Genomic DNA, 26,272 nt, shown 5'->3' on the forward strand with positions numbered 1-26,272 from the left:
TGCAAATGAGTACTCCAAATCCTCTCAGTTTCATTGGTCCAAAAAGCACTGTCTCGATTGGTCAGAATGGAGCCACTCTGATTGGTCAGTGAAGATGCTGATGAGGGTATAGCTGTGCAGTTCTGATTGGACCAGGAAAGCCTCAGTCCTATTGGTTGAAATACAATTACAACAGGCAGGCAGTTCAGTGCAGGCTTCTCCCTAAAGTGCGGTGTGTGTGAGAGGGCCCTGTGTAGAAACGGCTGCTAGGCTCTGCTTTTACATTTGAGCCCAGTAAGCCACCAGGAGCCCTCCTGGGTAGGCATCTCCTTTCTCAGGGTCCACAATACAATTATTAGTTAGTATTTTGACAGTAAACTCTAAAAATTATCAGCAAAATAACAGTAAGTATGAAAACACGTTCTTTTTTCAAATGATGACACTTGGACAGCTCTAACTGCTTTCCCTGAAACACGAATGCAGGGCTGGGTTTGCTCCTTCCGGTGTCTGCACCCACAGGGGTTTCTCTTTGCCCCCAGTGGAATAGCTTGGTCCACACTTAATACATCCCTCAAGCACGATAATGAAAATCAAACACTGACAAAGATCTTTGTCTGAAAACTAAGTGGAAATAAGACATGATTGCTTAAACACCAAACTCTTTGATTGAAAATATGGCATGACGAAGTGGGTTTTTTTTTTCTTGTATTTTCAGAATGGCTTCCCTCCTGAGCAAATTTAGGATAAAATTTGCAGACATCCATATCATCGGTGACATCAACATGAAACCAAACAAAGAAAGGTATGAAACATTTAGCACAGTCCATTTTTATTTATTTATTTTTTATCTGTGATACTCTCTCATCTCTTTTGTGTTATTTTTTTTTTTTTATTGGTTTTAGAGAGAGAGGAAGGGAGAGGGAAAGAGAGAACACCGATTGGCCGCCTCCTGCATGCCCCACACTGGAGATTGGGCCCACAACCTGGGCATGTGCCCTGACCAGGAATCGAACTGACAACCTCTTGGTGCATGGGCCTATGTTCAACCATTGAGCCACACCGGCCGGGCTTGTGTGGATTATTAAAGGGTAAAAATGTTATGCTTTACTGCAGTGACTTCCTGACAGGATATAATAAAACGGGACTTCAAATAATCATGACCTAGCACTATCAAGTACATTCTGAGGGAAGGAAAAGTTTTATGAGGATGAGTTTGAGAGGGAGAATTGCTGAAACACAGCTTAGTTGACATTTTAGAATTGCCCTCATGTTCTTGGTGTCTATGGTGGCAAGAACAGCAGGAAGTACAAGCTGAGAGGACTCTGACCTGAGCAGCTAGGGCAAGCTTTCATTATTTCCAGTGACTGGTCGGGCATCCTGGATGGAAAGTTCTGATGGAGGAGATGTGGAAACAGCTGTGTCTTCTTGGCACAATGACTGTACCAACCCACTATGGCCATTTTAGCTTTTAGCCACTAGGATTCAACACTTAGAGCCTATGAGCGCTCAGAGGGGTTCTTTAAAACTATCGGAAGCCTTCCAAGCAAATGTATTGGCTCCATAATTGAAAAATAACAAAATTGAAATAATTGTTGAAATGTCTTCAAAACATAACATTATTTTAAGCTTCCTTAGCTATTAAATTTGTCAAGCCCAGGATATTTTAAAACAATGTATAGGTTAGATCTTCACAGGTGTTCCCAGAGGTGCAAGAAGAAAGAGGCTCTGGAAATTATAGCTGGTTGTAAAGTTAAGTGAACTAGTCAGAGCGATAAGTTAACAACTTGAAGATGTTCTCCATTGTTTACAGTCCAAAATCATGTTTATTATTGCATCCAGGTGTAACTTCATACATTTGATTTGGTGTGGAGTGGGCTTCCAAGGGTTAGAGCAGAAAGAGTTGAAAGGTCTCGGTGTGGCGTAGTTCCTCGCTGTCTGTTGGACTTCTTCTCATTTCTATTGACCATCATTTCCCTTTTCTCCTGTGGTTCCACATTCCTCAAGTCTTCCTGCTCTTCCCTTATTTTGATCCATTGTTATCCTATATGAGCTTAACCACTAACTGAAAATCATCCAAATTTAGGATGCATTCTCACTTACCGAACAACAACCTTAAACTGCCTGCTGTTTGAGGGTATTCATGATTCCTCTAGGGCTATGGGTCCCTTAAAATGGCTTTAGAAACACCTTGATTGTGATCAACTATCATCGACAGGGTCTACCTAGGTTCAGGATGTAATATTTCCTTATACCATATACACCGCTAATGCCTTGCATTCCTACATTTTACAGTTATAAATACTTAGGAAAAATTAAGAACAGATTTACAGTTCTCCTTAGTAAGTGGAATTAATATTGTGATATGAACTGGGTTGACATGTGATCATCTCTGGTAGCCTTGCACATTTCACTGGAAGAATTTTAATTCCTAAGATATTGCCTCTTGGCATTTGCAGCGATGTGATCAGATGAGCTCATCGAGTGGCTCTAATTGGGGGAAATGCATTCTCTTTCATAACACAGCAGGTCCGGTGGTTCCCCAGCCTGTGCCACTCAGCAGCAGCAGTCCAGAGTCTGCCAGGGCTCTGCAGTACAGACAGGGCCATCGACTGTCATCTTGAGAGAAGTCAATGTGTCCCCTACTGACTGTGGATTTTCTATCATCCTTGGCTCAATCCTGGCACAAATTAGTCACCTACAGGCAGGCAAATTCTTCTTCTTCTTGTCTTATCAGCATTTAAGGACTGCCTGTGCTTGCTGATGAATGTGTTCCTACATCTGGGCCTCTTTACCCATCAACATGGTTTTCTCTACCCAAGTCCTTGCTCCCTTCCCTTCCTTCATGCCAGTCTCTGCCGTGGCCACCCCCTCATACGCGTCATTTCTGTCCCACCACCAAGAACGTCAGTGTGCCTCTTCTCTAACCATGCCTCTTCATTCTCTGATTGCCCCGCATAGCCTAGCCCCCCCTCATCTTACCACCCCCGACCTTTGTGCCATGGCTTCTGTCTTCATGGATGAAACTATGAACAGTAGTCAGAAGCAGAGACACAGGCATTTCTGCTTTTTTCCTAGTGTCTAAATTTGATTTTAGACTCCATTTTATTTGGGTGTTTCTTACATAGCCTCCTCTTCCTGCAGTGAAGAGATCTATTTCTCTTTCTCGGGAGGAAAACAATGCATTTGTTTCCACCATCTCGGAGATTTTTTTCTGACACCTCAAGGTCTTGAAGAAGAGGCAAGGTGCCGGGGGAGGGGAGTGAAATCTTTTCTTACTGGAATTAGAGAACATTTGCAGTCAGGTACCCTGGTACAGAGACTAAAGGCCACCCAGAAGCAGCGTGCTGGGAGTGCCCTCCTCCCTCGGTCTCCCATAACTGGCGCCATGTTACTTGATCAAGCAGTCACATATCTGGTGTTGGCGATGGCTGTTCGGTGTTTCAAGGTAAACTGTAGAACGCAGACTGGTCATTCAGTAAGTCACACACCAGGCTGCTGGTAGCACATCTGACAGCTTTGTGATCATTTTATTTTATTAAAAAATTTCTTTTCTTTATTGTATTAGAGAGAGAGCGAGAAACATTGATGAGAGAGAACACTGATTGGCCACCTCCTGCATGCCCCCCACTGGGGATAGGGCCCACAACCTGACCAGGAATCAAACTGGCGACCTCTTGGTGCATGGGTTGGTGCTCAACCACTGAGCTACCCTGGCCAGACTTTGTGATCATTTTAAAAAGGCAACTCCTTTGAGTGGTTCAATTGGAGAAAGAGAACTCTTCCTCCGGGCTGATGCGGCCCTGCCCCCGGGCCCAAAGCTCAGAGCACAGTGTTTCAGCTCCCACCTGGGCCTTCCTGGCCCAGCAGCCCTTATCATTACCAACTGTCTCCCGATCACCGCTCTTTGTTTGGGGTCACCAGATGACACCGAATGTCAAAACCAGTTTGTCAGTGATGTCCATGTTGGAGGCTAAAGTTAAATGCCCTTAAATTGCATTCAGTAAATCTTTCAGCTACCTATAAAATATCAGTAAGCCTTGACGGAGACATTTCCTTATGTAAACAGTATCTATAATATGACGGAGCAGGGGTCACAAGGGAGTACAAAAGCAAAGTTAATGAGAAAACTAATTGAGCCAGGAAAAACTGAAAAGCTCTTGTGGTTGAATTTCATTTTTTATTGTGTAGACTGAATTAAAAGTCATAGGCCAAAAAGACAATAATCTTTATGTAGAAATCAAAGAGGAACTAGAAGCAATTAACTAGATAATTTAGTTTAAAGATGCTAGAGTGGTCATAAAAATAACTAGTACATTAATTGGAGAGAAGAAATCCTGTATGAATTAGGGGGACATTTTTATACAATTAAAAAACTTCAAACTTTGTTATTATGAAGAACACGATGAGGAAGGCAGGGCAACTAAAAGTTCATTTTTTTAAAGCAATTGAATTAATTATTTATTTTTAATAGCATGTAATGCTTGGCCTATTCTAGAGTCAATTAGAAATACTTATAAGGCCCGGCTGGTGTGGCTCAGTGGATTGAGCATCATCCCATAAACTGAGAGGTCACCAGTTCCAGTCCAGGTCAGGGCACATGCCCAGGTTGTGGGCTCAGTCCCCAGTGGGGGGCACCCAGGAAGCAGCTGATCGATGTCTCTCTTTCACATCAATGTTTCTATTTCTCTCCCCCTTCCTCTCTCTCTCTCAAAAAATCAATATAGCCCTGGCCGGCTTAGCTCAGTGGTTAGAGCATCAGCCTGCGGTCCAGAGAGACCCAGTTTCAGTTCCTGCTAAGGGCACGTACCTCAGTTGCAGTTTGTCCCCGGTCCTGGTTGGGTGGTGCAGGAGGCAGCCACTCGATGTGTCCCTTTCACGTCGATGTTTCTCTCTCTCTCTCTCTCTCTCTCTCTCTCTCTCTCTCTCTCTCTCTCTTCCTCTCTTTCCCTCCCACTCTATCTGAACAGAAAATGGAAAAAAATGTCCTCAGATGAGGATTAAAAAAAAATCAATACAGACATTCTTTTAAATTACTTATAAGAAAAATCACATTTAATGAGAATCGAAATAGAAATCTTGAGCTACCTTTGGATCACCTAGCTAGGAGACAGAAAATGACCAGCTCAGGGGTGAATCTTGGCATGGAGAAATCAAAGATGACCCTCAGCAAACAGCAGCAAGGGTTCGGAGAAAACTAATGGCAAATATAACCGCATGATAACCGTCTGTGTCGCTTCAGCACGTTTCACTAGCAAGTAAAAGAAAACTCATAGTGGTTTAAGTAATAGAAATTATTGTCAGACATTACTGAAAAATACAAATATATTTTGGCTTTCAGGCAAAACTTGATCCAGAGGGTTAATTTTGCAATCAAGGACTAATTCTCTTTCTTTCTCTCCTTCCATTATGAAATCATCCATCAAATTTGATTTTGCTAATAAAAACAAGAGGACTGCCCATAGCTGCCAGGACTACACATGTGCTGATTTATGTTCAGAGAGAGAGAAAGTTTGTCGTCTCTTCTCTAGTCATTGAATTCAGGTCATAGGCACCATGTAGGTCGTACCAATCCTAAGCCACTGTACACTCTCCATGGTCAAGTGGAATGCTAGGTTCCTATTCGTCAAGCCTGCCTGGGTTGTGTGCCCATCTTGACCGACCACTCTGGCAGAAGGAATAGAATTGTGCTGATTGGCTGATGCTGGGATGGAGTCATCCCCACCCAGACTACAATAGGGAAGCATAGCATAAATGCTGGGAAGACAACCAGCAAACTTCATTCCACCTTCTATTTCTTAGGAAACCATTTTTGAACTGGTCTTTCTGCACTTGGGCTAAGATGCAAAGAAAACTTATATCCTGATCAAAATAAGTGTATGGGGAGCTCAAACAGAGCCTGGCGATTGCTGACCTCAGCCCTGTGGCTGTGCAGGGACAGCGATGCTTTGCTTTCGCAGGGAATGGCACCCTGTTCATAGCCCTTTCACCCAAGTCATCACACTGAGCCTCATACCAGTCCTCATGCCAGCTCTGAGCAGCCATCCTTGCCCCCTTTTAGGGTGAGGTGATCCATGGCGAGGACAGCAGAAGAGCTGGAGGGAGAACCTAGGCCCTTCTCTCCTCGTTCAGCACTTTTCGCTGGTGACTGTCACAGGTCTCTGAAAGCAGGGCCCTGTTGGAATGAACTGCAAATAGAAGGACTGTGTGGTTGAAAGAATAATAGGACCTATCAGTGTTATTCCTTCCCTGCCATTGTCTATCCCTCTAAAGAAGCCCAAGTGTCAGGAATCCACTACATTTGTACCTTTCCAGGCCCTTAACTAAGGCATACTGGTCCGGACATGCTACTCCTTTGTAATCTGTGCACTCTGACCTGCGAATCCCAAATCACTCCCACTGATGACGTCATTGAACTCATGGCTTTGTGTTTAGATTTTTTTTTTAAATCTTTATTGTTGAATGTATTACAGATGTTCCTCACTTTTCCCCCAATGAAACCCCTCCTCCGCACTCCCGCCCCCTTCCCGCCTTTTCCCACACTGTTGTCTGTGTCCATTGGTTATGCATATATGTTCTTTGGTTTATTTCTTCCCACCCCCCCAACCCCTTTCCCTTTGAGGTTTGTCAGTCTACCAATGAATTTGTACTTCTTAATCCCTTCACCTTTTTCACCCATTCCCCCAACCCCCTTCCCATCTGGCAACCAACAAAATGTTCTCTGTATCTATGAGAATGTTTCTATTCTGCCTGTTCATTTTGTTTGTAGATTCCATTGTTGATAGATATGTATTCATTGCCATTTTGTTTGTTCATATATTTTATCTTTTTCTTCAAAAAGACCCTTCATCATTTCATATAATAACGGTTTGGTGGTGATGAACTCCTTAAACTTTTTCTTATCTGGGAAAGTCTTTATATGGCCATCGATGCTAAATGACAGCTTTGCAGGATAGAGTAATCTTGGTTGTAGGTTCTTGGTTTTCATCACTCTGAATATTTCTTGCCACTCCCTTCTGGCCTGCAAAGTTTCTTTTGAGAAATCAGCTGACAGCCTAATGGGAACTCCCTTGTAGGTAACTAGCTGCCTTTCTCTTGCTGCTTTTAAGATTCTCTCTTTGTCTTGAATCTTTTGCATTTTGATGATGATGTGTCTTGGTGTGGGCCTCTTGGGGTTCATCTTGTTTGGGACTCTCTGTGCTTCCTGGACTTGTGTGTCTGTTTCCTTCACCAAGTTAGGAAAGTTTTCTGTCATTATTGTTTCAAACAGGTTTTCGATTTCTTGTTCTCGCTCTTCTCCTTCTGGCACCCCCAAGATGCGAATGTTGGCATGCTTGAAGTTGTCCCAGAGGCTCCTTACACTATCCTCATTTTTTGGATTCTTTTTTCTTTTTGTTGTTCTGATTGGGCATTTTTTGCTTCCTTATATTCCAAATCAATAGTTTGCTTCTTGGATTTACGTACTCTACTATTGAATCTGTGTAAATTATTCTTTATTTCAGTTAATGCCTCCTTCATTTCTGACTATGCATCCATCATTTCTGACTGGTCCTTTTTTATGCTCTTGAGACCCTCACTAAGTTCACTGAGCATCCTTATAAGCAGTATTTTGAACTCAGCATCTGTTAGGTTGCTTATCTCCATTTCGCTTACTTGTTTTCCTGGAGTTTTGTTCTGTTCTTTCATTTGGGACCTGTTTCTTTGTCTCCTCATTTTGGCTGCCTCTCTGTTTGTTTCAGTGTATTACTTAACGAGAGGTATGGGGCTAGATGAGACCAGATGCTGCTCGTTTGAAAGAATTTAGGAAAACTTGAGGCAGGATCCCAGACAGGCCAATCCTATGGTTAAGCAAGTGGCAACAGCTTGGGTGGGCCTGAAAGTTGGGTGGGGTGGGGCGGGGCCTCAGGGAGTCACCAGGGCGGGGCTACCAGTGTGAGCCAGGTTGCTGGAGTCCCAGATATGGCGGCTGTCTGCCGCCCCCGGGGAAGGGCTCACCAAAGGAACAAAGGCCTCTGACAGCATGTTTGTCCCGGAGAAAGCCCCCTCTCCAGCCCTCGCTCCAGTGCCAAACAGCTCAGTTCTTCCCTGTATGTCTCTGGCGCCCCTGGAGCTGCCTCCCCTCCATGCTTAGAGGGAGAGAGTCCGATAAGTCCATGCGCGGGCCCTTTAAGGAGCTGCCTGGGTCTCCGGCTGCCTCAGCCTCCCTGAGCCTCAGTTCCTGCTGGTTTTCCAGCCAGAAGTTATGGGGATTCTCTTCCTGGCACTGGAACCCTGAGTGGGGCGTCTGGTGTGGGACGGGGACCCCTCAGTCCTCAGGGAGGACCTTCCGAGCCGAGGTATCCTCCTGATTTTTATCTAAGACATGTGGGTGTGGGACCAGCCGGTCTGCCTCCGCCCCTCCTACCAGTCTGGATGTGGCTGCTTTAATTCGTAGTTGTAGGACTTCCGTTCAGCTTGATTTCAGGCGGTTTTGAATGATGGTTGTTCTGTAGTTCAGTTGTAACTTTGATGTGGTTGTGGGAGGACGTGATACCACGTTTACCTACCTGCCATCTTGACCGGAAGTCTGTTTTAATTTCTTAGCCTCACAAACAACACATTGAATCTATCACTCATTCTAAAGTTACTAAATTCAAAGTAAGCTACATTATATAAAACCACAGAAAATGATGTGTATTTAAGATTATCTTAGAATAGCATACCATAGGCAACTACTCTCATATATTATAAGTTTTGTTGTGTTCTATCATTTTAAAGAAATATATCTTAGGAGATTGTGATGAAAGACAAGAGTGAGGATGTTCAGCAGTTGTTAAATGTTCCACAGCGCTGACCTGCTGCTGCTCCTAGCTTCCTACGAATGATTTCTTCTTAATCACACTGACGTGGCCTCAGATTTTTTAGACATGAAAATATTATTGATTTTTTTTCTCCTTGCTGCTAACATGCACCTGCACAGTAGTCATTTGAAAAGCTCAGGCGACAACAGCAGGAGGCTGCATTATTTGCAGCAAACATTCACATTGTTCTATAGCCATTCAACTTGCTATTCACACACCTGCCCACAGCCTCCTGCCTGCCATGAGTGACAGTTGGCCATGTGGACTCAAGATGAGGAGGGCAGCCCTACCCACCTCTCAAGGAATCTAGTTCATCTCCTACCTTAATCCATGCCAGTCTTCCCTGGAATATGTAAAATAAGCTGATGGAAACTCATCTGTGGATTGAAGTGTCTACGTTACCATTTTGTTCGTTTCTACTGTGTCTTTGACTGTCCTATGTAGCAAATGTATTTGCAGAATAATCACTATCTATGTATTTGTGTGTTTGTATTGAGGATCTAATACCTAGATGGGTAACAAAGCCTCAGAGGTGGTAAGGCCTTTCCTGGGATTGGGAGGCAGGGCCACAGTCATGATTTCACTCACAGTGGGTCCCCGGCAAAGATAACTCTTAAAAGATTTGCATGGCGGTTCCGCAGCAAGCAGAGCCGGTCCAGCCCGGAGTGTCTGTGAAATAATGAGTTAGTTTCCCACTGTGAGGCCTCCTTTATAATTCCAATTTCAGCTGGAAAGTCTTTGAAGAGATGATAGAACCATATCGTCTCCATGAAAGCTGCAAAGATGTAACAACCGCCGAGAAATTAAAGAGAGAAACTCCGTGGAAAATCACAGATGCGGAACTGGAAGCAGTCAAGGAAAAGGTAAAGGCTTGTCTACCCTCGTTTCTGCTTGGCCGCCTAACTAGCTGGAAAAGAAAACAGTGGTTGATTTCAAGATCAAACGTAATGTATCTATTATAGAATTTTATTAAGATCCAGGGTTCCGGCATTTTCCGAGTGCTTTCCAATTATACTACCAGCTACGCGGATTTAGAACACTTATTTATTTAATTTAAAATCAATTCCTTTTAATGGTTTTTAAAAAAAAAAACCACAGGTTATTGTTACATATTGTGAAGTCTCCTTTCAAGTTTAATTTTATTGAACAGGAGACAGAGCCATCAGTCTAAAATAATTTAAGTCAAGTCAATATGTATGCAAAGTAGATAAAGATAGATTGACTCACAATTTGACGCAATAACAGAGAATTTTAACCTGATAAAGAGAGCTATGAAAACTAGCACAGAGACCTGAGAAAATAGGTAATTGAAATAATGAAGAAGAAAATTGGATCAGGCACACCTTGTAGGACGGATGTAAAATGCTGAGCTTTCCTAGAAAACCCAACAAGATGGGAGCTACCCCATCCGGTCTGCACTGCACAGGGTTGTGATGATGAGGAAGAAGAAAAGGGACATAAGAATAAAGCGGAAGAACTGACATTTGAGTTGGAATGGGCGTTCAAGGAGACGGAGCGCAAGAACCTCTAAACTACAAAATTCAAATAAACTACATCAGGAGCTGAAGTTGAACAAGTTAGAGCAAGAGACAGTCAAAGCCTTTCAAATGTAGTGGGGAAATTAGTGAGCTAAGAATCATGAACTCTGTGTGTAATAAACTGCCCAGTTCTAACAACAGCTTTTCATATAGTTGAGCAAATCACATATCTGGAATCACAGTTCTGAAACCGGTGAAATATAATAATACATTATTCCTCTTATCACTGCAAAATAGTTCATTGCAATCATTTTCCCAAGTTAGTCTTTTGGTGACTTTTTACTTGAAACCAGTCCCCTATGCTGATAAAATATCCAAAGGGTATAAAGGAAGGTAGTTTAGGATATAATCTACACTCTTAAATATCTATACTCTTACAATATCAAATGGGTATCAAGATTTGGTTTGCTTTCCTCAGCCACAAAGCTTGTCCCCAGAACTGGTCCTCCTCATGTTCTTTTTACTGTTATCCATGTGGTTTGCTTGTTTTCTCTTCTAGAATTTAATAAGCCACTAAAGCACAAGGACAATCCGGTTTTATACTTTATTTATTTATTTTTATTTATTTATTTATGTTTTTAATCCTCACCCGAGGACATTTTTTTTTTCCCATTTATCTTCAGATAGAGCATGAGGGAGAGGGAGGAAGAGAGAGAGAGAGAAACATTGATGTGAGAGAGACACATCGAGTAGTTGCCACCCGCATGACCCCAACCAGGGTCGGGGACGAACCGCAACCGAGGTACATGCCCTTAGCGGGAACTGATCCCAGGACTCTCTGGTCCGTGGGCTGATGCTCCAACAGCTGAGCCAGGGTTGGTTTTATACTTTATATATCTAAAGTTTCCCATAAGTTTTTAAAACACTGTATGTTTCCAAACCTGAATGAAATAATTGTAATATTTTTTTAAAAGTGAGGTTTTTCTACTCATCCATAATTTGAGGTAAGAAGAGAAATTCTTATTCATGATTCTGGGAAAACTGCCCTGAACAGAATCTGAATGTTGTCCACAGAGTTACCGCCAAGTCCGTCTGAATGAACTCTTACAGGAGCACTCGAGAGCTGCTAACCTCATCGTCCTGTAAGTACTGCGGCAGACACTGAAGAATGTGACGGAGAAATCTTAGAGGCAAATGGGTTCATCAGTTTAAAAGCTCATGCCTACTCAGATGGAAAGTTAAAAAATTGGAACATGTGGGATGTTAGAGTGAAGGAAAATAAATGTCACCCTGAGACCTAGAAAACGGGGGCCCATGGGCTTTAGAAGGCCCTACTTGCTCCTCGCCCAGGCATGCCTGACCCCTGGGGCCAAAGCAGTGCCCACCTAGAACCTGACCCTGGAATTCCCTGCCTAGCAAGCTCCAAGCTGGCCAGCGGGGCTCATAGCCCTCTTCCCTGGGTAGTTGCAGAGTCCACTGCCTGTTTACGAGGCTCCTGGACATGTGGGGATAGGCCAAGGTGAGGCCCTCCACCCCACAAATGTTCTCCTGAATTCATTGGTTCAAACAGCTGGTTTCTCAGGTTTCTCCCAAATATAAGAGATTTAAACTATTTTAAAAAATTATTTCTGACGAAAAAGGGTTGAAATATTTGTCGATCAAATGTACTATCTAAAGAGGAGTGAAAATTTATAGTTGTGTTTTGTCTCTACAATGCCCAAATCTAGTTTTCTGCTTTATAAATATTTGTGATTATCTGAGAAACACATCCGTGTACTATCTATATTCAAAATAACGTCTGTGCTTTCCTTTTGGGGAGGAGATATATCAAAGTTTCAGGTCAATGTTTACTAAGTGGCTCAGGTAACTAGGGACGTTACTGTAGTAACTCTCACCTCTGTTTTTCTTCCTGTGGTCAGGAGCCTTCCAGTGGCAAGGAAAGGATCTATATCAGATTGGTTGTACATGGCCTGGCTGGAAATCCTCACAAAGAACCTCCCTCCTGTCTTACTAGTTAGAGGAAACCATAAGAATGTCCTGACATTTTACTCTTAAAGCATGAACAATTAGAACACATTTTCCCTGTATGTATGGATAATGAAGAACCGGCCCAGTACTTTATACTGTAAATCTGATCTGCGGTTATGCAAACCTCTGGAGACCATACCGCAGGATTCTACATAAACGTTCTCACTATTTTTTTTTCTTAATTAATGGGAGCTTTTCTTTTTTTTTTTCTATCAACTTAAGAGCAGTGTCAAAGCTAATGGTACACCTCAAAAAAATATCTTTGTCATCGCTGATGATAAACAAAGTAAGCAAACCTGTGCTGACTGATGCTCATGGAAACCAGCGACTTGATTGTCAGCTACTCCAGGCAAACCTAATCTTTTGTTTGCTTCTCAGCCCGGTAGAGGCCTCAGCCCCACAGCAGGTTCTCATTAAAGGCTTATTGACAGGCTGGGAGAAGAACAGGGGTGGTTATCAAAGGCAAAGACCGGCTGGGCAGGAACCCTGAGTGCGCCTGCCCTTCTGAGAGGCTTACACCTACAAAGAAGATTTGAAAATCAATAACTGAAAACTTTAAGACGGACTTGAGTCTACACAATGTTCAAAGCAGTTGCCTAAATAAGGTTATTTAATGTAATACAGATTATATACTTAGAGTGATCTGAGCAATCATTGATAACATACGGCTTCAGTTTGCCGCTGACTAAAATGTATATTAGCTGGATTAGAAGGCAACGTATATTCTTCTTAAATGAAATATATTCCATTCTTAAGATGTAAACTTTAACTTTTTTCCCTATTAAATATTTTGAAATTTCCAGCATAGTAATACTTTGCATGTTTTTCTAATTAAGTGGTTAGCACAGAGGAAATCTTCATAGATGTCTAGTCGTTAAAAACCAACCACCAAAAATTTTCAAACATTATTAAAAAAAAAAGATATCCTGAATCATTTAGTTACTTTATATAGTGGTCGTGTGGATTTAAAAGAGCAATTAAAATGTGAAGTGGAGAAAGCTGCAAAATTTGAAATATAGAAACACTGATTTTTTTTTTCCATTTTTGTTTGTATTCCTACAATACTCAATCACATTGAAAAAACAACAACAAAATTTTACTTTCTGATGAATGACTTGATTTTTTCTGACATGTTTGTCTGTGAGTGCTAATGGGTAAAATAGAAGGCAGACAATGAACCTGGAATAAAAGCACTGAAATCCATTCGCTCGGGCCTGGGTCGTGTTTTCCTCTTCCGTCCCTGAGATCACAGTGCAGTGGTGTAGCAGATGTGGGCCTGGAAATCTGTCCTGTGCCTCATCGGAAGGTCGTCTGAACCTGGGATTTCAGATTAGGACTTCAGGCCCGGACTCGGCTCAGAAGGATGACCCCAGAGGCAAAGGAGCCAACAAGGCTGCAGCCACAGGCTGTCCCCATTCCTGCTGCGGGAGAACGTGACTTAACTCAGCCCCAGACTAGACCCTCTCCCTTGAGCCCAGTGCACCTGAAGTCCAAAAGACCAGGCACAGTGCCGGTGACCAGGGGAAGGAGCCCCAGCTTCAGCTGGGCCTCATGGTCTCGGAACCATGGGAGGGCGCTGGGGAAGGTGTGAGTGGTGACCTGTAACAGCCACGTCCGGCTCTTGCTCCTCCCAGAGGCTGTCTCAGTTTGGGTTCCCTGGGAAACAGTCTCAGAGAAAGCTCAGTGTTTACTAAGGAGTACCCTTGGGATGGACACGGGTGGGAGGAGGGGAGGAAGCAGGAAGGGTGGAGGAAAAGGTGCAGGCCCCAGGACAGCCTCAGCTGACCCCACAGGGTGCTCTGGAGACACAGGGTCCCTTCAGAGCTGTCCCATGCAAGGCTGGGAGGGCCAGGCCTGTATCCACCCTCACCGATCGGCACTGGATGTGGCCTGCCAGGACGGGTGTGAGCCTGGGGCAGGCAGCTCTCTGCAGCTGCAGTACCCCTGAGGGGCCTGAGAGCTGATGTCTCCCAGCTGGGCCACTAAGTCCTTCATTAAACAGGCCTGGGTGGGGCATCACCACGCCAACCAATGGCGCCACATAATGGTTCAACAACACCACACACACTCACTCACACACACACCTTCAGACTAGTCTCACCATTTATTAGTTGTTTGACCTTAAACTAGTTATTTAATTTGCTGTGGGCTACTAGCAAGAGAGTAACTGAAGTCCCTTGATGTCTAAGGTGACAGAAGAGAAGGCCGGGACTGAGAGCTGGGATGGGTGGCAGTGAGCACTGGCGGTTTTAAGGTCGGGAGCAGCTGTCTGGGAATAGGTGAGAGCGGCCGAAATGTGAAGGGGTAGGGCTGTGGTCAGGTGCCAGCAGATTCTGTAACCCCAGCGGCCTGCCCTTGTCCTTTGCTTCACCCAGCTCTGTCAGCCCAACCCCCAGCGTCCCCAGGTCTACACCCAGCTTCTCCGCCAGAGGAAGCTCCACAGGTGTGCACTGACGTCCAGCCGCCTCCGCCTCGCACCCCTTCACAGTTCTCATCAGCCTCCCCCGTGACAGTGTTTCGCAGTCTTCACCACTTTGTCAGCTGACGACCCTGCCACCATCCCTACAGCACATCCATGCACGTAGCACCGTAAAACGTTCCTACACCAGGAGGCCATGCTGGAAGCACTGCCTTACAGTTCTTCTCTTAGTGCGCAATGTTAGCGTTCATTTAGTGGAAACGTTAAAACGGTTGCAGATTCTTGGAGGCTGCCGGAGACCTGCCAAGTTAAAACCTCTGGGAGAGGGGCTGATGATCTGCCGGATTTGAAACGAAGGCTTTGGGCTGTCTTTCCCCCTCCAGGGACGTGACTGCCGCCACAGGCTGACATGTCCCAAATTTCTGTTTCTAACCCAGATCTCCCTAAGTCTCAGATACATATTTTTAATCACTGATTTTCATAGTGTTTCTCTTTGTAAGTCCTGCAGACATCCTCAATGCAGGATGACTGGACTTCTGTTAAAAACAAACAGAAATCTCAAACCACGCAACTGGAGCAAATGCATTTAATTTTCCTTCTCCTCTATCAGACCCCCTCCCCTCAAATGACCAAAGAAACATACAAATAGGAAAAATCAGCATCACAGTAGGATACTAAGCAAGAATGCCATCCACATGGTAACATTTTTAAAACTACAATTTACCTGGGAGAGATTGCAGGAAGCGATCAAAGGTCAGCTTGCAACCAATGCCCCTGAGAAAATCGTTTTAGGAGACCCTGAGAATTGCACTACTTCCTCCCACCACTTGCTGCTGGAGGGGAGAAGCTCGAGGTAGGAGAGCACAACAGTGAGTGGGATCCCTTTTGCTGGATGCCCAGGGCATTCAGAAATGGCTCCCCGGAGAGGCCAAGCCATATGCTTGGTGGGCACTTGAAGCAGACGTGGGGCTTGTAGTGGGGTCTCATGAATGCCCTTGGAAGGCACCAGAAAGATGTCTCCTGCCACAGGGGCTGAGCCAAAGAGAGAGTCCGCCCTCAGTGCACAGCTTCTCCTACCACAAAGAAAACACTTGCAGGGTCTCCTGACCCTGGGCCTCACTGTTCTCAGGCTGCTGGGTTACTAACCTGGTACCGCAAGTTGACATTCACCGGGCCTCTCTCTAAAATCGAACCGGGGGACTGGAACCATACCACGTGGTGTGGCGGAGGGCCCTGTGCCAACTGCAGAAGCCCAGCCACAGCTGCTTGTCAGTGGGTGTGCAGGACTTAGCATCCACAGGGTGCCTGCTGGCTGGCTGGCTGGCGAGCGCAGGTCACTAGACATTTCGAACGTTTTCCTTGCAGAGATGTGGGGGACACACTGACACAAGGATGAGATCTGTCTGGACTCCACAAGGGGAGGAGAGGAGAAATTCCTCTTGGGGTGAGACTCGCTTTGGTGCTAAGAGGTCCCAGTTGCTGAGAGATCGTCCCCACCAGCTGCGGGAAGACCAAGAGGGGAGGCCCTGCTCCAGGCCAGCACCGAACCCAGGACTCTCGCAGAGCCCGGCTCCCGCAGAGCCCGGCTCCCGCCCACGCCTGCGCTGCAGGTGAAACCTCTTCTCCACAGCAGGCCACACCTGAGGGTGATGTTGAAAATAACACTTTCAGGCCTCCCTTTTTTGTGCAGAAAAAGTGTTTTCAAACAGAACCTAAAAGCGTTCGTCTCGTCCGTGACACCATTCTAAACACACCATTATTTTAGGTCCCACTAAGGAAGAAAAATCTGCCACTATGACAAAATATTCTATCACTTAGCATGTTTGTTGTATTAATTGAGATACCTTATGAAGGCTTATAGAGGTATATAAAAATTTTAATTCATATACCATATGTGCGCATATAAAAAAGGGAAATAGAAGAAAAATAAATGTGGTTCCACTCTAAGTGCCACCCTGCCTTTGACCTTTCACCAGAGTGAGTGTCTCCGTTCCCAACACGGCAGGACTCCAGCACCACCGGGGTGCTCCGGACGCAGTGTTTCTTATAAGGGAAAACCAATAGACACTGTTTGAGTATTGGCATTAGTCATTTGGATAATTATAGATGTGAGTATGATTTTTTTAAAATAGCTTACATGTGTCTTTTAATGGAATTTAAAAATTGCGTATAAATTCCAATACATAAAAAGCATAAAAACAAGAAAAAAAATCTAAAAGAGAAAAGTCAGAAAAAAAATTTCATTAAAAAGAGAACAATTATGTAATACAATAGGATTATTTAGAATAGAAGAAAGATCACACAAAATAAATAAGAGAAAGATGCCCGGCCAGCGTGGCTCCGTGGTTGAGCGTTGACCCATGCACTCAGAGGTCGCCAGTTTGATTCCCGGTCAGGGCACATGCCCAGGTTGTGGGCTCGATCCCCAGTGGGAGGCATGCAGGAGGCGGCCAATCGATGTTCTCTCATCGATGTTTCTATCTCTTCCTCTCCCTTCCTCTCTCTAAAAATCAATATAAAAAAGGAAAAAAAAAATCAAAAAATAAAAGGACTCTCAAATTTAATATAAATAAATTAAATTAAATTAAGGTATCTGCTAGTACTATATCCTAACTTATATATCAAAAAGGCCAAAAACAAAAGAATAAACAAAATATATAGAAATGTTCAAATAAAAAGAATAGGGTTGGCAATCTTATTCAAAGTTAAAGGCTAAGAATTAGGAAGAACAGGAGAGTATTATTTCATGTTTATAAAATATATATAGGCACAATATAGCTATAATAATAATGGAGCTTTATGTAAACAAATAGCATGGTATTGACATAAATAATATAAGAATTTTTTGAAATAGAAGAAGAGAGTCACAGAAAGTCAATTTTCTTAGGAAACAGCTCACCTATATCACCATCTTTGACAAATCAAATATAGGAGAAATCAAACTACATAACAAAATGGACTTAACAGGTACAATAGTACTCACACATAGAGAATACAACATGTTTTAAAAATCTATAGATTGTTTATAAAAATATATTGTATGCTAGATAACTCCATAAATCACAAAATGTCGAAATAGTAAATATCACATTTATATCACAATGCAATAAAACTAACATTATTTACAAGTATATAAACAATAACATCAAAATCTTACTCACAGAAAAGAAAATTCTTCTAAATAAGGCAAGTAAAAAAAAGAAATTTTAGATCCTAACGAAAAAGACACTGAGAATTCTATATAACAAAAGATATTTTTATGCTGATCAAGCAGTACTCAGAGATAGATTCGTACCTATAAATAGATTTATGAATAAATAAGAAAAATGAAAGTTTACATTCCACTCAAGAAGTTAGAAACTGCATAAAGCAACCAAAGAAAAGCATGAAGAAGAAATTAAGAAAGAAAAGCAGAGAAGTAAAATTAAAAGCTGAGGTGCTAGAGTCAGAGAGAAAGGGGTTGAATCTTAGTTTCTTCACTAGTAGTGGAGGGATCATGACCCAGCCTCCTGGAAAACCAATTTTCTCATATGTAACTGGAGGGTTATTAAAAGAATCTGTCCTTGAGGGGTGTGGCAAGGAAACAAGATTGTGTGTATTAGCAGGAGCACAGTACCCGGCTGGGCACTTTATGGTAAACACTTGTTGCCATGTTAGACTTTAGTTTCAGAGAGGACAAATCCAGGGCAGCTGATAAACTCACAGTGCTGTTTGTTGCTATTTGTTGCTATTTTAAAAAAGAGAGAGAGGGAGAGAGGGAGAGAGGGAGGGAGGGAGGGCGAGCCCTGACAGGTTTGGCTCAGCCATTAGAGCTAGAGCGCCAGCCGGTGCAGACTAGAGAGACCCAGGTTCGGTTCCTGCTAAGGGCACGTACCTAGGTTGCAGTTTGTCCCCGACCCCACTTGGGGTCGTGTGGGTGGCGGTCGTGTGGGTGGCAGCCAGTCAATGTGTCTCTCTCACATCAATGTTTCTCTCTCTCTTCCTCCCTCTCTCCTTCCCACTCTATCTGAAGATTAATGCAAAAATGTCCTCGGGTGAGGATTAAAAAAAAGAAAGAAATGTCAAAGGATAAAATATAAATACACAAGTATACAAATGAGCAAGGGACCTATGGGTGAAATTTTGGAGAAGAATGCTCCTTAAAATTCTGGACTGGAAGTTATTAAATTCCAATTAAATGTATCAATTTCTAGTAAAATATAAATTACTAAAATTAACACAAGAAATAGGATACCTGATAAACTAATACAAAGACTGCCGAAGCATTAGCTTCAAAAGAATATCAACTGAAAGGATTTTTTCTAGGTGGCTTTTTTTAAAGTTTTAAAGTAAAGATAATTACCATTGTATTTAAGCTATTGCCGAACAGAGAAAAAGAAAACATTTTTTTTCCCTTCCTCAGTTATTCTGTGAAACTAGTACAAATTCAATACCAAAATATAACAGACTACAAAACCCAGAAAGTACAAATCACTTTCATGTATGAATAAATTTGTGAAAATTCAAAATATTTTATTTTTAGCAATATATTCAATTTTATCAATATTTGCAAGTAATAACCCACCATAAAGAGGAATACAGAAAGAGCTTATTGTTAGAAATTCAGCCCTGGCCGGTTTGGCTCAGCGGTTAGAGTGTCGGCCTGCGGTCCTGAGAGACGCGGGTTCGGTTCCCGCTAAGGGCATGTACCTCGGTTGCAGTTTGTCCCCGACCCTGGTCGGTCGTGCGGGTGGCAGCCACTCGATGTGTCCCTTTCACGTCGATGTTTCTCTCTCTCTCTCTGTTCCTCTCTCTCCCTCCCACTCCACCTGAACAAAAAAATGGGAAAATGTCCTCGGGTGAGGATAAAAAAAAAAAAAAAAAATTCAGTTAATCTAATTCCTAACATTGACTGGTGATTAATAATTAATACTTAATAATTATTGGAATATTTGTAATTGCATAGAATACCAATCGAAGAATGCACAAGAAACTGGTAAAAGTTGATGCTGAAGAGAAAAATGAGATGAATAAAAGGACAAGCATGTGAGAGAGATTTATTTTATACCATAGACCAATAATTTCTCAAAAATAATATTTTAAAAATTAAATAGACTTCCTGACTTCCGGTCAAGATGGCAGCGTAGGTAAACGCGGTATCGCGTCCTCCCACAACCACATCAAAGTTACAACTAAACTACAGAACAACCATCATTCAAAACCGCCTGAAATCAAGCTGAATGGAAGTCCTACAACTACGGAATTAAAGCAGCAGCCACATCCAGACTGGGAGGAGGGGCGGCGGCGGAGGGGCTGGTCCCACACCCACGTGTGGCCGATAAAAATCAGGAGGACACCTCAGCTGGGCAGGTCCTTCCTGAGGACTGAGGGGTCCCCGTCCCACACCAGGTGCCCCGCTCAGGGTTCCAGTGCCAGGAAGAGAATCCCCATAACTTCTGACTGGAAAAACCAGCGGAAACTGAGGCTCAGGGAGGCTGAGGCGGCTGGAGCTCCAGGCAGCTCCTTAAAGGGCCCGCGCACGGACTTGTCGGACTCTCTCCCTCTAAGCTCGGAGGGGAGGCAGCTCGAGGGGCACCAGAGACATACAGGGAAGGACTGAGCTGTTTGGCACTGGAGCGAGGGCTGGAGACGGAGCTTTCTCCAGGACAAACATGCTGTCAGGGGCCTTTGTTCCTTTGGTGAGCCCTTCCCTGGGGCGGCAGACAGTCCCCATATCTGGGACTCCAGCAACCTGGCTCACACTGGTAGCCCCGCCCTGGTGACTCCCTGAGGCCCCCCCCCCCAACTTTCAAGCCCACCCAAGCTGTTGCCACTTGCTTAATCATAGGATTGGCCTGTCTTGGATCCTGCTTCAGGTTTTTCCTAAATTCTTTCAAACGAGCAGCATCTGGTCTCAGCTAGCCCCATACCTCTCGTTAAGTAATACACTGAAACAAACACAGGGAGGCAGCCAAAATGAGGAGACAAAGAAACAGGTCCCAAATGAAAGAACAGAACAAAACCCCAATAAAGGAACTAAGCGAAAGGGAGATAAGCAACCTAACAGATACTGAGTTCAAAATACTGCTTATAAGGATGCTCAATGAACTTAGTGAGAACCTCAGTGAACTTAGGGAGGACCTCAAGAGCATAAAAAAGGACCAGTTAGAAATCATGGATACACAGTTAGAATTGAAGGAGGCACTAACTGAAATAAAGAATAATTTACACAGCTTCAATAATAGAGTACGTAAATCCAAGGAGCAAACCATCGATTTGGAATATAAGGAAGCAAAAAATGCCCAATCAGAACAACAAAAAGAAAAAATAATCCAAAAAAATGAGGATAGTATAAGGAGCCTCTGGGACAACTCAAGCGTGCCAACATTCGCATCTTGGGGGTGCCAGAAGGAGAAGAGAGAGAACAAGAAATCGAAAACCTATTTGAAGCAATAATGGCAGAAAACTTCCCTAACTTGGTGAAGGAAACAGACATACAAGTCCAGGAAGCACAGAGAGTCCCAAACAAGATGAACCCCAAGAGGCCCACACCAAGACACATCATCATCAAAATGCAAAAGGTTCAAGACAAAGAGAGAATCTTAAAATCAGCAAGAGAAAGGCAGCTAGTTACCTACAAGGGAGTTCCCATTAGGCTGTCAGCTGATTTCTCAAAAGAAACTTTGCAGGCCGGAAGGGAGTGGCAAGAAATATTCAGAGTGATGAAAAGCAAGAACCTACAACCAAGATTACTCTATCCTGCAAAGCTGTCATTTAGAATCGATGGCCATATAAAGACTTTCCCAGACAAGAAAAAGTTTAAGGAGTTCATCACCACCAAACCGTTATTATATGAAATGATGAAGGGTCTTTTTGAAGAAAAAGATAAAATATATGAACAAACAAAATGGCAATGAATATGTATCTATCAACAATGGAATCTACAAACAAAATGAACAGGCAGAACAGAAACATTCTCATAGATACAGAGAACATTTTGTTGGTTGCCAGGTGGGAAGGGGGTTGGGGGAATGGGTGAAAAAGGTGAAGGGATTAAGAAGTACAAATTCATTGCTAGACTGACAAACCTCAAAGGGAAAGGGGTTGGGGGGGTGGGAAGAAATAAACCAAAGAACTTATATGCATAACCAATGGACACAGACAATAGTGTGGGAAAAGGTGGGAGGGGGGCGGGAGGGGGGAGGAGAGGGTCAATGGGGGGAAAATGTGGAACATCTGTAATACATTTTATATCCAACAATAAAGTTTTTTAAAAAATAAAAATAAACATGCAAAAAATAAATAAATAAATAATAAAAATTAAATAAACTCCTTCCTACTAGACTGTTTATTAACTCATGCTTGAAGTGACATTTATTGTATAGGTCATATGTAATAAACTTTAAAAATTTTATAAAACACTCAAAAATGTAAGATATTATATGATCGTTATAGTCTGTATGCTTATAAAATAAGTAAGCAACTGAAATATTATTGTATAAAAAAAAGTTGAACCCACCACATCCCTACTAATAAGTTTAGTTTTATTTCATTTTGGTTATTTAAAGACCATGAGTATTTTTATTTTCTTTTTAACATGATTCCTGGGTGAACAAAGGGATAGAGAAGAGAAAGGTTGGGTTGGATTGGCCACTAGAGCCCTGCATATTTTATTTTTTAAGACTGAGGAATGACAATAGGTTCTGAGGTTTTATTTCCTGGGCTGCATAAAACTCAGGAGTGATATTATCCACAGCAGGATGGGCTAATTATAATAATATAATTAAGCTTCTGTAAACTCATGCACTCATTGCAAGTGTGGTATATTCTTTTTGTCCTTTAAAATACAAAATCCAAACTGTATTAATTTTCCATTAGTGCATAATAAATTATCACAAACTTATCAGCTCAAAAAAATCCCCACTTATTACCTCAGTTTCCATGAGTTGAGAACACAGACATGGCTTAACTGGAGTCTTTGCTCAGGGTTTCTCATCACTGAGTCGAGGTGAGACTGGGACCGCAGTCTCGGAGGCTCAGGGTCCTCTTCCAAGCGCACGTGGCTGTGGTCACATTGATTTCCTTGCTGCTGGAGAAGCCACGGCAGCTTCCTTCTTCAAGGCCAGCTGGAGAGAAAACCTCTTGCAACCCTTTAATAGGGTTCCTCATGTTGTGGTGACCCCCCCCAACCATAAAATTATTTTCATTGCTACTTCGTAACTGTAATTTTGCTACTGTTATGTCTTAGGTGACCCCTGGGAAAGGGTTGAGAACCGCTGCTCTAGACCCTCTTTTAAAGGGCTTGCCTGAGTAAGTCAGGCCCACCTGGGTCAATCTCCCTTTTGATTAACTTAAAATCAACTGATTAAAGACTTTAATTACATATTCAAAATCCTTTCACCTTGCCAAACATGTAAGATAACCGACCTGACATTGTCATGGCGTCCCATCATACTCAATAGGCCCTCCTGAGACTCAGGGGAAGAGATCACACAGGCCACGAACGTGAGGGGGCAGGAAGCCTCCCACAAATGTTATCTTACATTTCTGAAGACCATGTCTCACCTACTTGAGAGTCAAGCTGGGAATCAGATAGTAAGTTAAAAATGGCCTGTAAAGTATCCAAGTAAATGCTCCACTATTTACACACAATATATCATGCCCACTTTTCAGCAAATCTTCAACCATAAAAATAAGTTAAACCTCAAAGATCCTCTACTACTAAAACAGGGTCCTCAGACAGAATATTGGTGCACAATCCTATTAACATGGATTCCCAGTCAGTATTTCCAGCATGTTAAATGAGCAGTAACCAGCAATAAACCAGGGACGATGCAGCAAAACATCAAAAACATTTTTAAAAAGCAAACACAACCTCAAAAACGTGTTAGTCTGCGGTCATATGTACAGGAGGCACAGACCCTACATACTAGAACCTGAGGACATCATCACTCAATGAGAGAACAGCCTAATGGCAGAATAGTTCAATTTTGTTCCATGCACTCTGGTTAAAAAAGCAAGAATATGTGCAGTTCATCCTCAGAAAAATTCTCCTTCATTGGTTGACATCATAGGATGGCGAAGCTTCAGTTATCTGGAAAATTAATTTGCGTGGAGTGACTGTGGGAAGCAGCGTGTACGGTGCGCGTGTGTTGAGACTTAAAGAGTGTATTTTCAGGTTGGGTAGTTCAAGATGAGGATTGAGGAAGAGCTCAGAGGCTGAGGTCAAGATCCAGGTAAGGAATGTCAGTGCTTCAGAGAAGGTGACAAGGAATGACATCTGGAGCAAGGAGACTTGGCTTTCTTTCTCAGCCTGGGATATCTCTCAGCAGAAGATTGTTGGGGCCAAAGCTAAGCAGTCAACTTTTTAGAGAAAGGCTTGCGTAACTACCAAGTTGTGGACTAGCTGCGGAGCCCTGGGGGCCAAAGCACAGGCCTCTGTTCCTGTGCAGCTCTTTCTCCAAAGCTGGAGGCTCCGCCGAGCTTCTGAATGCAGTTCGTCTGCTTCAGATGTCCAAGAGATCAGGAAATGGAGATACTTCCCGTACAGACTTCTCAGATACTATTTCCAAAGCAATTATGTTCTTGCATTTTCTAAGTTTCCAACACAGAAGTGGTAGAAATAGTCTCGGGAAAGTGAGAGGCTCAGAGAAGTAAGCAATATCACATCTTGAAAGCTGTTTCAACGACTCCAACAGCTAATGCAAACAGCACATTGGGAGGATATGATCAGCAGTTCTGTGATTTTCTAACGCTCACAGGTACATTTACAAAAGGAATTCTACATTTTTAAAAGGTATCACTTGTGGCCCTGGCCAGTTTGGCTCAGCGGTTAGAGCGTTGGCCTGCGGTCCGGAGAGACCCGGGTTCGGTTCCCGCTAAGGGCATGTACCTCGGTTGCAGTTTGTCCCCGGCCCTGGTTGGTTGTGCGGGTGGCAGCCACTCGATGTGTCCCTTTCACATCGATGTTTCTCTCTCTCTCTCTCTTCCTCTCTCTCCCTCCCACTCTATCTGTACAAAAAATGGAAAAATGTCCTCAGGTGAGGATAAAAAAAAAAAAAAAGTATCACTTGTGCACTTTGGACATTATGTGTCCAAAACCGAGCTCTCAGTCTTCTTTCCCAAAGCAGCCCTTGAAGCACTCATCCTAATCTCAGTAAATGGCAACCGTCCTCGCCACAAATCCTGCAGTCATCTTTGACTTCTTTCCCTCACCACACCTCTGACCCATCAGCAAATCCTACTGGCTTCAGAATATATCCAGAATCTAATCACTTTCCACCATCTCCACTGCTACCTCCCTGATCTGTGCTACCAACATTTCTCACCTGGATCTCTGCCTCAGTCCTTGACCCTTTTCTGTCTCAATTCAGTATAACCGCCCAAGCGTTCGTTTAAATGAATTAAAATCTCCTTTTTAAATCCTCACCTGAAGACATGCTTGGAAAGAAAGAAACATTGATGTGAGAAACATCCCATACAGGCCCCGACTGGGGATCGAACCTGAAACCCAGGTGTGTGCCAGACAGGAATGGAACCAGCAACCTTTCGGTACACAGGACGGCGCTCACCCGACTCATCCACTCCATTGGGTGAATTAAAATCTATTTAAATAAAATAGAGCCCCTCCTTCCTCTTACGAAAATCTTCCAATGGCTTCCCATCTCACTCGGGGAAAGCCGCAGTCCTTATGGAAGTTTATAAGGCCCTACTACTGCACCCTTCATCCCCCGAATGTGTGCCCTCATCCCCTACAACTGTGTGACCCTCTGCCACTCTGTGCAGGCCGCACCAGACCTCTCACAGGTGAGTGTGCACCTGGGACCTGAGTGTGCTGCACCCTCTGGCTGGAATGCCTTTCCCTTAGATCTCACTTCCTTCAAGTTTGGTTCAACACCGGCTGCTCACCCATCCCCGCACCTGGCAGATAGCATGTTCTCACCGAGGCCTTCCCGTAATACTTTTTCCTTAACACTCAGCACTGTTTTAATACTTCTTATATTTACTGACTTATTTTTGTCTGGTCTGTTCCCTGTCATGTCCTCAGAGACTAGACCAGTGTCTAGCACATGGGATGCATTCAACAATTATTTGTTGAAAAATAAATAAATCAGGACCCAGGGGTGGGAAATAAAAAGTATAAAGCCTTTGTTCTAAGCTCTTAAGATATAAGAAAACCATGTCCTCTGCCCTCAAAAAATTAATGGTCTCGCCCTGGCCAGTTTGGCTCAGTGGTTAGAGTGTCGGCTTGTGGACCTGAGAGTCCCGGGTTCGGTTCCTGCTAAGGGTATGTACCTCTGTTGCAGTTTGTCCCCAGCCCCTGTTGGGGTCGTGTGGGCGGCGGCCACTCGATGTGTTCTCTCACATTTCTCTCTCTTCCTTCCTCTCTCCCTCCCACTCTATGTGAAGATAGATGCAAAAATGTCCTCGGGTGAGGATAAAAAATAAAATAAAAATAAATTTTCAAAAAGTTGATGGTCCAGACAGATGAGCAAACAAGTACACAAAATAATTATGGATTATGAAAAATATTGTGAAGGAAATAAAGAGGA

General features: G+C 43.3%; 1 protein-coding gene across 3 annotated transcripts in view; it reads left to right on the plus strand.

The window, feature by feature from the left end:
* Window positions 1-13,525, plus strand: part of SLC12A1 (solute carrier family 12 member 1) — a 92,102-nt gene extending 78,577 nt beyond the window's left edge. For all 3 annotated transcript variants that reach the window (XM_036261163.1, XM_036261147.1, XM_036261155.1), the window contains exons 23-26: window positions 695-781; window positions 9,544-9,679; window positions 11,369-11,436; window positions 12,214-13,525. In XM_036261163.1, the coding sequence (XP_036117056.1) occupies window positions 695-781; window positions 9,544-9,679; window positions 11,369-11,436; window positions 12,214-12,349 (427 nt within the window). In that variant the 3' untranslated portion in view covers window positions 12,350-13,525. The remainder of the gene's footprint in view (window positions 1-694; window positions 782-9,543; window positions 9,680-11,368; window positions 11,437-12,213) is intronic.
* Window positions 13,526-26,272: the final 12,747 nt, after the last annotated feature.

This window comes from Molossus molossus, unplaced genomic scaffold (assembly GCF_014108415.1).
Source record: "Molossus molossus isolate mMolMol1 unplaced genomic scaffold, mMolMol1.p scaffold_m16_p_1, whole genome shotgun sequence".
Classification (NCBI taxonomy): domain Eukaryota; kingdom Metazoa; phylum Chordata; class Mammalia; order Chiroptera; family Molossidae; genus Molossus; species Molossus molossus.